Source organism: Diabrotica undecimpunctata, chromosome 5 (assembly GCF_040954645.1).
Source record: "Diabrotica undecimpunctata isolate CICGRU chromosome 5, icDiaUnde3, whole genome shotgun sequence".
Taxonomy (NCBI): Eukaryota; Metazoa; Arthropoda; class Insecta; order Coleoptera; family Chrysomelidae; genus Diabrotica; species Diabrotica undecimpunctata.
This window is the reverse complement of record NC_092807.1, coordinates 44,150,574-44,164,085: the sequence shown is the minus strand read 5'-3', so window position 1 is coordinate 44,164,085 and position 13,512 is coordinate 44,150,574. Positions and strand designations below refer to the sequence as shown.

At 31.8% G+C, this 13,512-nt stretch overlaps 2 protein-coding genes across 2 annotated transcripts in view; one reads left to right on the top strand and one right to left on the bottom strand.

Annotated features, from left to right (window-relative positions):
• The window catches only part of LOC140441283 (acetylcholinesterase), an 823,341-nt gene that overhangs the window by 555,624 nt on the left and 254,205 nt on the right, over nucleotides 1–13,512 (top strand). The window lies entirely within an intron of this gene.
• LOC140440892 (uncharacterized) lies at nucleotides 10,511–13,390 on the bottom strand. The gene is made up of 2 exons (XM_072531256.1): nucleotides 12,890–13,390; nucleotides 10,511–12,215 (listed from the first exon to the last, which is right to left on the bottom strand). The coding sequence occupies exons 1-2, from the start codon at nucleotides 12,994–12,996 to the stop codon at nucleotides 10,511–10,513; spliced, it is 1,812 nt and encodes a 603-aa protein (XP_072387357.1). The 5' UTR covers nucleotides 12,997–13,390.

Sequence of the window (13,512 nt, the reverse complement as noted above, 5' to 3'; positions counted from 1 at the left end):
TTGATGACAGTTCGACTGAAAAAATATCCATCAAACGTGGAGTACGGCAGGGTTGTGTTTTGTCGCCCACTCTTTTTAATCTGTACTCTGAAGAAATCTTTAGGGAGGCTTTGGATGACAGACAAGAGGGAGTAAGACTAGGTGGAGAAGTAATCAACAATATTAGATACGCTGACGATACAGCCATTCTTGCAGAAAATTTACAAGATCTCCAAACATTACTAAATCTAGTCAGTGAAGCAAGTTATTGGAGAGCCCTAAAAATCAACATTTCAAAGACAAAGTGGATGGCCGTTGGAAAGATCAATATAGATCAAGGTCTGATTTCTCTTAATGGAGAGGAGATCGAAGGGGTAAATCATTTCAAATACCTTGGCAGCTGGTTAAATGTAAATTGTGACTCTGATGAAGAGATAATAACCAGGATCGAAATATCACGTAAGGCTTTTATGACCTGGAAACAATTTTTATGCAACAGAAACCTGTCGACGAATATTCGTAAGAAGGTCCTGAAATGGTATGTGTGGTCCATCCTATTGTATGGTTGTGAGACATGGACGTTGCAAACCACAATGCTAAACCAGTTAGAAGCATTCGAATTGTGGTGCTATAGACGAATACTAAAGATATCGTGGGTTTCGCACACTTCCAATGAAGATGTTCTTCAAATGATCAATTCAGAACGTCTGCTCATAAACACCATAAAGAGAAGAAAAACAGAATACTTCGACCATATAATTAGAGGACCTAAATACCATTTACTTCACCTTATAATACAAGGAAAAGTGGAAGAAAAGAGATGGATTGGTCGAAAGAAACTTTCATGGCTGCGTAATATTAGACAATGGTGTGGTTCCACAGTAGAAGAATTATTTCGCGCAGCAGCCGACAGAGAAAGGTTTCAGGAAATTGTAAAGATGATGACGGCCAACGTCTGAATACGGACACGGAACCCAATGAAGAAGAAGAAGATGCCATGTACTTTGATGGCAAGGTACGAAAACGATTTAATAAAATTGTTTTCTGTTCGGAAATAGTATTGTGACCTTGGATAACTTAGAACAAGTTCATGGTTTTCGAAATTAGTTATCTTACTATAAGTGTATTGAGAAAAATTATATTCTCACTATATTTAAAAGATATAAAATATATTCGCGATGCAGCGGGAGGGATTGTGACATGATTGAAATCGTTTTAATTTCTGGCAGGTGTGTAAGTCATAAAGAAAATTACAAACTGGATACTCACCGAGGCCCATTACTGAACAAAAACAAGTAAACTTTGATCAGATAAAAGGCATATATCGAGCACAGTTTAATTAAATCTTGCCCAAGTACTTTCGATCCCTAGATCATCTTCAGGGGCATTTCGTCAATTGTGGCCTATCCGGCAAGAACAAGATGTCATAAACATATAATTGTACATTACACTACACTACAAATAGACAAACAATTCGTTCTGTCTCCGACTTCTTCAAGCAATGTAGCCCTCCTTAAATTATTTTAAAGTGTTTGTTTGTCTATTTGTAGTGTAGTGTAATGTACAATTATATGTTTATGACATCTTGTTCTTGCCGGATAGGCCACAATTGACGAAATGCCCCTGAAGATGATCTAGGGATCGAAAGTACTTGGGCAAGATTTAATTAAACTGTGCTCGATATATGCCTTTTATCTGATCAAAGTTCATTTATTCGAGCATTCAACCTTATATTTATTTAAAAACAAGTAAAACCAAAATAATTGTACTTCTTCCTTTTCTAAATAAAAAGATAAAACCTTGTTCTGTAATTGAAACCATTTCTTTAAAAAAACAAAATGGATTCTTAAAATTTTTTTGTCCAGTAAGAAACAATATTACTATATCGTTTTCGTTCCTGGCCGCCAAAGCAGGTGGCGCCTCTGTACGCTAACCACTGCGGTGATAAAGATTTAGGAGACATTCGTTGTACTTTCCGAGTTTGAATTTGTATCAGCCCAAGTATCTAATGAGGACGGGATTGGCCGAAATGATTCATAACACTTTATTAATATCGATTCGAGCACGGGAAGTTTAACGAATTTGTCCTCCTAGGCCATATATTTGGCCATTTAACTCAACATAGCGATAGCAGCTTTTGCTAGAAGATTTAATCCTTTACACATTTCGCATAGTCCAGAGGACAGGAAACGATATTATTATATCGTTTTCGTTCATGGCCGCCAAAGCAGGTGGCGCCTCTGTACGCTAACCGCTGCGGTGGTGAAGATTTATGAGACATTCGTTGTACTTTCCGAGTTTGAATTTGTATCAGCCCAAGTGTCTGATGAGGCTGGGATAGGCCGAAATGATTTATTTAAAACTTTATTGATACCGATTCGAGCACGGGAAGTTTAACGAATTTGTTCTTCTAGGCGATATATAATTTTCCATTTAATTTAACAAAGCGATAGCAGCGTTTGCTAGAAGATTTAAGCCTTTGATTATATTTTTTTATTTAATCAAGATTTACGCTCTAAATGGATCCATTCATGGCCATAATATTGAATGTCCCTGGATACAAAGAAAACATTTTAAAATAGATAGGAAAGAAGCTAGTAAAGGAGCAAAAAGATTATTTGGGAGATCCGCAACTTCCAAGACAAATCAGAAGACTAATTTCTAAACGGTTAGAGATAAAACCAGAAGTACATGAACTGCTTCCGAAAAGTCAAAGAAAAAGATGCGAGATCAAGAGCTCGGCATTTTAAACAAATATGTTTTAACTGAAGAAAAACATCTGCTCCGACCATTCAAAAATATCTGTACTTAATGTTACAATCATTAGATAATAAAATTTCTTTTTTTATAATATTGCTGTTTATTGCTTAACATTTTTTCGTCACAAAACGGTTAATTTTTGTGACGTGATTGATAAGATAAAAATGTTACTTTTAAACCCAGGCATAAAAGTAGAGAACTTTTACGCCCAGGAACAAAGTCAAAAAGCTTTGTAAACCACAGTGGACTTGGAAGGCAACAAACTTTAGGTTACAGTCTTTGTACACACAATATCTGAAAGATTACTCGATGTCGTAAGATCTTCGAAATCAGACATAATACTCGTACATATATGTGACAATAAGCACAAACGTTCACAAAACGTTACAAACGGTTACTTTTTTTATTTGTCAAAGTAACAATTAATAAAAGTAACGATAGTAACATAAAGATTATTTGCGACGTTTGAAAAAAAAATAGCATGTTCTATTCGGAGAGCTAATGACTTTTTTGCCTCGGCTTCATCTCGCACTCGCTACGCTCGTCGGTCAAGCCTCGCCACAATTGTATCATTTTTACTTACATATGCTACTGTTTTGAACAATAAAAACATTTTTTACTGTATAAAAGTAAAATAAAAGATTGAAATGTCATAATCCTGAACCTTGGTGTCTGTAAGGCCGCATGCGAGCACTAATTTATGTGAAATGCACGCGAGTACTTAAAGGTTAAAACTAATGTGTGTCATATGTATAAATAATTTGGTCGTAATTTAATTTTAATTTAGTTTTAGCTTAGTATAGATTAATTATAATGTTAATATTTATATTGTTTAAAAAATATATATTATTAATATAAAAAACACTCTAGGATAAAATCAAGGGCCATTAACTAATATATTTTTTTTCTGTCAATATTAATGTCTATTTTCAATAAACCACCACCCGTGTGTGTAGTAAGACGTACACACAACAAACCATCGAAAAAACCATTTATCACAGACGGCCTTCCCATATTTTCATTATCATTTCGTGACCTGATCAGATTATACTGGCCAGGGATTCCCTCGGAGCAGCATGTGGTGAAAAACAACCCCATTTGCCATCATCCATTTCCCATTAGAGTTACTGAAAGAGTAAGTAGAGTTTGATTGCTTGGGTTGCGCAAATTATATTTCTTTGATGTTAATGTATATTGTGATGTACGTGTTTACGTTTAATGGAAAATGTATGTGTTTACACAGAAATTTTCAATTGTTTGCCAAATTTTCCTCATTATGACATTATGTACCTTAATATGTATAAAGCCGAGCGGCTCTCAAACAAGTAAAACAAATTATACTGATTTTTATTAACTAAAACTTATTTAAAAAATCTAAGTACTTATTTAGTATGTGATAAAGATTTTAAAAATTGATTCCCATTTAAAATGTTTAAAAACTCATCTTATTTAAAGAAATATGTTAAATTTGACGAAAGTACTGAACTCCTAAAGTTATTACATAATCTGACAAAATCTTCTGATGTTAATAATCACCTCGTGCAGTTCTCAAACCTACAGATTATTTAATTAATACTTAAAATTAACGAAACACTTGAACTAAGAATACCATTTATGCGTACTCAATTTCTGTTATATAGAGCTCCTTATGGTCTTTCCAATGATTGCTCTCCCAAAGTATTCTGATCCAACTTTTGCTTCGACGTCGTCTAGCTACTGCTTCTGGGATCTTGCTCTGCTAAGACTAAGTTAGCGTACTCTCCAATGTACAATGTTTCTTGTCCATCTTTCGTTGTTTATTCGTGCCACGTTTCCTATCCATCTCCATTACATTAGCGCAATTCTTCCAATTACATCTTCCATCATCGTCTTAATTCGCACGTCCTCATTTTGTCTACAGGTTGTTCAAAAACTTTCATGACAAACAAGGACAGGAGATTCCTCATATAATTTTAAGACAATTTAACCGAATTCACCTAGTCCTAAGGGAGCTAGAGCTCTTTGAAGATAGGCGCCTTGTAATTAGTTCTTTTAAATACCTCCAGAACGCTTTTATTTAGAAAAACGAAACTGGTACGTATATTAACCCTCAGAGTTAAACCCATTCTATTAATTGCGAATTTCTAGTACTGGTCCGTTAATAGTGGTAAGAGTCCGTTTTATGTAGGTCAACGGTTATTTCAATGCATAACTTTTTTGTCTTTAACTTTTTGGCATTCGTGATAGTAAACCAAAATTTTCAGATATTCTAGTACTAAAAGGTACTCGTACTTTAAGTCGGTAGAATACAGTGATTTCCTTCAAAATATACCTGATTTTTTAGATGATGTGCCTTTATTATATGATGAAGTATTTGGAACTTTTTCTTACATGTGTCCTACATTTAAAACAAAAAATAATTTATAAAATTAATTAAGGTACCTACCTATTAATTTAACCCTGCAAACTTAAAGTAGGAGTACCTTTTAGTACTAGAATACCTGAAAATTTTATAATCTACTATCACAAATGCTTAAAAGTTTGTCTTCTTCTTCTTTTTATGCAGACATGTCTCTATATGTTTTTCAATATTCCTTTAGTAATTTGTCGTTCCATCGTTTTCGTGGACTTCTTACTATTGGGGAACGGTCTGTTGCCGTCTTTACTACTCTATTTGTTGTCATTCAACTTATATGATCATTTCATTCTAATCTTCCATTTCTTACCCAGGTTTTGATGTTCTCCATCTTGCATTTACGTCGTGTATCTGTAAACCACTGCAATAAGGAGTGATCTGTAATAACAGTAAAATCATTACTACCCTCAATACAGCATCTAAATTTTTCAATAGAAAGCAAAATTGCTATTAACTCTTTCTTAGTAGTAGTATATTTACGCTGAGTTTTTGTTAAAGTTTTGCTGAAATATGCAATAGGATGCTCTATTCCATCATCCTTTTAAAATAAGACACCACCCACATCTGAGTCACTTGCTTCAAAAGCAAGATAGAAATGATTGGAAAAATCGGGACTTGCAAGAACATGAGCTGTTGTAAGAACCTCTTAAATTTTATGAATAAATTTATCAGTTTCTGTGTGTTCTGGGTATTCCAAAATAGACTGGATCTTACCAGGATCAGTTCTTAACTCTTGATCATCTACTACAAATCCAAGCAATTTCAGTGAAGATCTGCAAAACTGGCATTTTTCAAAATGAACAGTGAGATTTGCATCTTGCAAGCACCCCACACGTTGGGCGCCAATCTGTAACCATTGAACGACCCATCAGAAAAGTTGGGTACCAATAGGTAACAATATAACTACCTCCGAAAACTAGGATACTAAAGATAAAAGAGTTTGGCTGAGATAAATTAACCAAGATATTAACTAATCATATTTATTGTACATAAATAAACAAAAAAATTAAAAATTTTAATAATAAATTGAACAAAATGACAAAGCAAATCTTGCCTATAAGTTTTACAAATATAAAAAATGATACTTATGGCATCACTGGATAACTTGGCTTCAAAGGATTGCAGAATTGTAGTGGTTAGTTGCTGATGATGTAGTTGAATTTAGATATTTTCATCTTCAGGTAGCCATTGGACTCTACTAAGATGCTGCAGTTATTGCTGCATGGTCAACCATGTGCTGCAGAATTGTTCAGCTAAAAAGGTCGATAATAACCAAAAAAAAACTAGAAAAAGTAGCCTTATGTTGTTAGCCACTTCATATATGTCTTAAAATATTTCCTTGCCATATGACAATTAAATATAATTACAATATTAAACAACAAATAGTAAATTTATTAGATAAATTAGTTAAGTTATAATAAAGACTAATACTAACAGCATATAAGAATAATACATTGAAAAATAAAACGTGGTTGTAGTTTGAGGTTAAGGCAAATACGAAATTATAAAAAGAGAGATATATAAAAAAATTAATCAACTAGAAATGTTAGTACCTACTTACTTTAGGGAAAGATTTAATAAATAAAATGAATTTTTAATCCAAGTACCAGCTCTAATAAGCAAAAAACATTATTAAAACTAATCTCCCTTTCTCTAGCATCGAAGTGTTAGATCACAGGGCAGAGTTGTCAACTGACAAATAACGTCTGACTGCTGAAGTTAGGAATAGAAATTTATGTGTACTATATCTGTGACATAGAAAAGACTGGGGTTATATGCAGGAATTATAACTTAAATAAATAAAGATTGAAAATTAAAACTAAATATTAAATAGGATATTTAGTTAATTGAATAGTTGAATCAAAAATTGGACGCCAACTATCTTTAGAATAAAAATAGTAAAATAAAAGGAAATAATAATATATAAAATAATAAAATAAAATAAATTTAATAAATGAGCAAAATCAAAAGAAATTTAAATAAAATGATTATTAAAAGAAAAATAACAAACATGTGACGTTTTTAACCTTACAACCTTACAAAATATAAATATTGCATACAAAAGCTGCACTCTTTACATTTAAAACTAATTTTTGTCGATAGGACACTCTAATCAAATGATATCGGATTTTTACCGTCGTTGATACTAATTTTATTTAAAATTGATTACCCCCGCGTAGTTGACTTTCAACATTTCCGGTTGTTTCAGCCATTGTTTCTGACAGAACGGTTCATTTTACGAAAAAATTGCTAATAGACATTTTTATTTAGGATGATCTCAGCAACATTTTTTATGTAAAACATTTTTTTCTACGACGTACATATTCTTGGTAAATCTATTTTGTCCCTTCGAGGGGGGTGTTAGAGAGAAGCCGTGGGTTAGGAGTGGTAAACTTTTTTGCAGATTTTTTGGGGTCACAAAATTGACATTCTCTGCAAAATTCAGCTTGTTTGTATGATTTTTAGAGGTCAAATCTCTAACGACTGGACTATTTGGTCAATTGATCTGTTTGTTTCCCTACAACATTCTGGTGTTCTTTTTTTTATCGAAATTCATAGTGATCATTTATTTTCATATTGGAATTTTTTCTTTTTGCCATATTAGCGTTACTAGATGGAGTATTGGGTTATTTAGTGATTATCCCTCATACTTGAGAAGTTCTGCTGATATCTCAATATTGTCTGGTTTTTAGTTGTTTTTTAATTTGTTTAAGGCCTTTTGGGTCTCTTCTAAAGAGGGTTCTTTTCTTTAAAAATGGTTCTTAAAATATTTTTGTGAATTTTATTGTAGTTTTCATCTTCGAGTATCAACTGACCTTCGTCATTCCTTAGTGTTGGAATAAAGTTGGTCATGAAATTTCCTTTCTGCGAGGAGATTACTCTATAGAACTCCCTAGAAAGAGGTTTAGCTTTTTCTATCTCTTCTATCTCGTTCTATTGCTTTAATTTTTTGTTGCTCGGGTTGTCTTTTCTTTGTTCTTAATAATTTCTTTGTATCTTCGGTCATCATTCGTTTCTTATTTTCGGTTGTTTGATATTGTAGCAAATGCTTCCTTATTACTAGCCTTTTTTATAGTTGATTTCGGCATTCTTGCTTGTAGCATGGTTCCTATTGTTTTTTAAACATCGTACAAGCTTTTCTGTTTATTATTTTAGAAGTTATCTTCCACAGTTTCTCTATTTTATTACAATCGAAGTGCGAAATGTAATTCTCTCAATACCAAGTCAATTTTAAAACACCGAGTACCAGGTGGGGCGATTAATCATGACATTGTTTTTTTTTGTATTAGTAAAAAATATTGTTAAAATGATATTTGTATTTTTAATGATATTGTATTAATAACTATCACTACACATAATTTAAACATTAGAAAATAAAATTTCATTCTAGAATTTTTAAATTAGAAATCAATTCTCATATTTTTTACATATTTTAACTTTTTGGTGTGTGATCACCACACAATAGTATTACATTTAGAACATTTGTTTTGATACTTGCAATTCATTCACGTTGCGTTGTAATGATCTTACAATTTTTTTAACATCTGGTTAATTTTTTCTTTTGTTTTGTTGGTTATTGGATATTGGAATTTGATTATTTTTCTGTAACTGTCTTATAAGTCACTTATTCTTCTTTTCAATTGTGACTCTAAAAGCTTTTTACTCAAGTCTGACTAAAAATTCACTATTTTGTCTAAATATTGACATTTCCATTCAGGGTGTAGATAAAACCACATCGCGAAAGTATTTACTAATGCAGTGTGAATAATATTCATAAGCAACGTAGCTGGCTACCTTTTATATTGTTTGCTGCAGGAGTATTCGGCAATTATCTTGCCCAGCGTATATATATATATATATATATATATATATATATATATATATATATATATATATATATATATATATATGTATATATATATATATATATATACATAAATGATGAAACCTTAGACGTTATAGTAGACTTACTTACCTCAGTATACAAAACAGAACACATACCGAAACAATGGTTACTCTCCACCTTTTGTGCTATCCCTAAAAATACAAACGGTAAAATTGCAGTGAATACAGAACAATATCACTCTAAAGTCACATTCTCAAATTATTCCTGAAAATAATACATGGTCGTAAAAATAAAAAACTGGAAGAAGGAATAGATGATAGTCAGTTTGGGTTCAGAAACGGACTAGGAACAAACAAGAGAAGCGTTATTTGCTTTTAATGTGTTAGCTCAAAGATGCATGGATATGAATGTTGATGTACATATGTGTTACGTTGATTTTAAAAAAGCATTTGACAAAGTAAGACATGAAAAATTAGTCCAAATTCTAAAGACAAAAAACATAAACCATAGGGACTTACGAATAATAACAAACCTCTACTGGATTCAAAGAGCACAAATCGTAATAGATAACGAACCCAGTCCAAAAATTAAAATCAGGAGAGGAGTTAGGCAGGGATGTATTATGTCTCCATTACTATTTAATGTATATAGTGAAGCCATTTTTGAAGAAGAATTACTATCTCAAAGTGAATTAATAATAATTAACGAAAGATCTATTAACAACATAAGATATACAGATGACACCGTGATTATGGCAAGCTTCTGGCAAGATGACAAATTTTGAAGAACAAAATGGCTTTTGAATAAATGAACCGTTCCCAGTCGTAGTAGTAAAGAGAATAGTGAACAGTATAGTAGACTCTGGGGACTCGGGAGACTGCTGTCGCTAGTTCTTCTTACAAGTCCATACCACTTTAGTCTATATACGTTAATATGACTGTTTCTATTGATGTTTTCTGCTTTATTTCGTCATTAATTTTTATAATAGTATTAATCATAGCTCTAGGTTTAATATATATATATACATATATATATATATATATATATATATATATATATATATATATATATATATATATATATATGAATCGTCTAATTTCAAAACCGGCCATCTCCACTCAAGTAAGTTTTGAGAAAAATGCAAAAAACTGCTGTCAAAAAACTAATGAGTAAAAAATTTGTGTTAATATTATTTTGTGTTTATGATGATAATACAAAGGCATTTCACTATCATAAAATAATGAGTTTCGTATACACATGCGTAAAAATTAATAAAAAAGTTTGAGATGGCCGGTTTTGAAACTAAGCTAGAGAGTTGGCCGGTTTTGAAAATAACCTATATGGATATGGCCGGTTTTGAAATTACCTGCCGATGTTTGGCCTATATTGATAAGCCAGCCATTCTTTCATTTTTATTAACTAATTATTAAACAAGTATAACGCATACGTTCTTAAAGTTTATTTTAAAACACCAAAAAATACAAATACATGGAACTCAAACAAAAGTTTAAAACTAAGAGACAGTTAAATTAGACATAAATATCTCTTTCTTCTATTTCCTCACACACCAAGTCATCTGTAGGAGCTTCACCTGTAGATTGTTCAACAGTAGCATAGAACTTTAAATTTTCCAACTCTCGCCAGTTTGCTCCATAGTGCGCTTCCAAAAGTGCCGAAACGTCCTTGATTTTCTTGGCATTTGGAGCCATACCAGTTGTTAAAAGAGGAGGAACTAAATTATTGACAGTTTTTCCTTTTTTGACTACTAATTTGTCACTTCCTAGATCGACACGATAAGCCTCCTCACCCCGAATAGTGATATTATTACGTTTTGTGGTCTTCTGTAAAATAAACCTTTTTGAAGGGTTGAATTTAAAGTGCCACTGTCCTGGAGGCTTTATAATTTCCAGTGTGGCACTCTTCCAATCATTTATTTCCAAATTATTTATATTCCAAACAGTTCCATGGTCTTTAAGAATATTTACATATTCTTCAGGTTTTATTATAATTTCAATTTTTCTTAATTTTTTCTCTATTTGAGCGAATACTCTATCGGGTGGTATAAACGAATGACCTACAATGGGAAAGATAACCTGAACTGTTTTAACATTTTCTGGGGCGAACGATACAAGCCATTTTGATAACATCCCCATCAAAGTGGTGTTTTTATTTTGTCCACCACAGCCATCAGCGAATAAACGGACGGTGTCAATATTTTTTAAATCTGTTTGGCGTAATCTGTGGAAAACTGCACTAGCAATTTCGTTGGAACTTTTGGGCCTATCTGTTTCGTTCCAATAATAAATATGAACATTGCTTTTAGTTAAAGCATCATGTGAGCTGCCTACTACAATAGTAAAGTTGTAGAAGTTCCACTGACGACTGAAGTAGGCTCTTTGGTCTGGCACCTTTGGTAGACTCATATTCTTTTGACAATCAAAAGATATAGTGAGCAACCCATCTCTTTTCTCCTGCAGCATATGAAAAAATGCCTTAGCCTTTAACTTGTGCACCCTATGTTGTGTAATTAAATTTTGTTGTTCAGTTGGTTCCTTTTCCGTTTTAATTTTTTCTCCAATTTCTAAGCATTTGGAGCAGACGTCTACTCTGGGAGTTCCAAATCCCAAGTTATACTGTTTGTTAAAAATATTGCGGAAAAATGATTGCTTCACTTTAAGATGTAATTCAACACCTTTGTTGTACATTTTCCACATGGACTTGATGTTGAGCTCAGACGGTAAATATAGCCTAACAGACGTTTTTGAGCGACAGTAATGCGGTTCTTGGGCTGTGAAAGATTCGATAAATTTCATAACTGCCATTTTTTTGGAAATATTTTTCGAACTTTTTCGATCGCCTCCCCTTGTTTCTTTTGCTCCACTACCGCCGCATTTAAAAGAACGCTTCATTACCCCTTGGACACGATGCTTTTTAAGAACCAGAATATTTAAATATGCTGTTCTACATACTGGTACTTTTATACCATCTACTCTTCGAACAAAATATTTAAATGTGTAAGACTTTTCTGAACGGGAAGATGTTTTCGGGCGATGTCGTTTAGGTTTCTCTAGACTAGTATGGTTTAATATAAAATTATCTTGCTGAATTTTGTCCTTGAAACGGTAGAAATTTTCATGGAACGTCAAAATGTCTTGCATTTTTAATGATCTACACTGATAGGCTTTCGTATTGTGTTTACACTTTGGATATTCAGGAAGTTCTTTACTCGAATACCTGCAACAAGAGTAAACTAAGGTCAAACTTATTAATTAAAATTAAAATGTATTTCAATTACTTTAGATGTATTTAATTACGTGATTATACTTTTAATTTCTTATATTTTCAAAAGTATTTCAATTACTTTTTTCCCCAAAATTTAAATACACAATAATTGAAATTTTGAAATACATTTTTTTCATGACTTTAAAATTTCCAATACTTTCACTGTTTTCATTTCTATGTAGAGCTGGCAGTTATAGCATGTAAATAAAGGTAGGTAGGTAGGTAGGTAAAAGGTACTACTTAATGAGGATTAGACCAATGGGTTTTTCCCAAAATTAAATAACCATTGTGTAGTATTAAGATAATGGTTATTTAATTTTTGTTAGTTTTTGCAGATTGATTATTATTATGATAATCATCCTTTTATTTATTAGGTATTATTACAATATTTTATACAACCGATATTGTAGGAGAAGTTCTGATGATTAAATTTAGTTTAATATAAAAAAAGCATTGTGAACATTAAAACTACTGGGATAAAATTGTAAATTGGGATAGTATTTAATTACTTTTAAATACTTTGCTAAAGTATTTTGTATTGTAATTAAATGCATGTTCAAAAAATGTATTTAACTACATTGAAAAAGGTATTTTTACATTTACATTAACATTGTGAATAAGATTACCTTAATGTTTTTAGTTTCTCATTTTTCCATTCATCAGAATGTTTTCCTTTTTTTCTTGCCAATGTCGAAGAAACGGTGGAGATTGTGCTTCCTATACTGTCATCCATCCTATTGCTTAGTATTCACAATAAATCACAATTAACAAAATTTAATAACAACTTTAAAAAAATGACAAAAACAAACTTGTTTACACATAAATCGTTTATAAGGAACAGCAGAGCAGAGAGTTTAAAGCTAACTGATACAAAATACGTCGGGACCTGTCCAATTGCGGATTTCCTATTGGTCGGTTGGAGATGGCCGGGTTTGAACCCAAGGCAGCATTGGAGATGGCCGATTTTGAAATTAAGGACAATTATTGTAGCTTAATTTGACATAGATCTGGCCGTTTTTGTTAGGAAATGATTTTATAATACGGTATAGGTAATGTTTTGAATAAAATGTGATTATAATAACTTATAACTGAAATTTTGGAGATGGCCGGTTTTGAAATTAGACGATTCATATATATATATATATATATATATATATATATATATATATATATATATATATATATATATATATACATATATATATATATATATATATATATATATATATATATATATATATATATGTAT

What these genes read in the sequence shown, in the direction of transcription:
- LOC140440892 (XM_072531256.1), bottom strand. Translation starts at nt 12,996, where the DNA reads ATGGATGACAGTATAGGAAGCACAATCTCCACCGTTTCTTCGACATTG. An exon ending in GAGAAACTAAAAACATTAAG is followed by an intron (nt 12,216 to 12,889) that starts GTAATCTTATTC and finishes CTCTTGTTGCAG; the next exon opens with GTATTCGAGTAAAGAACTTC.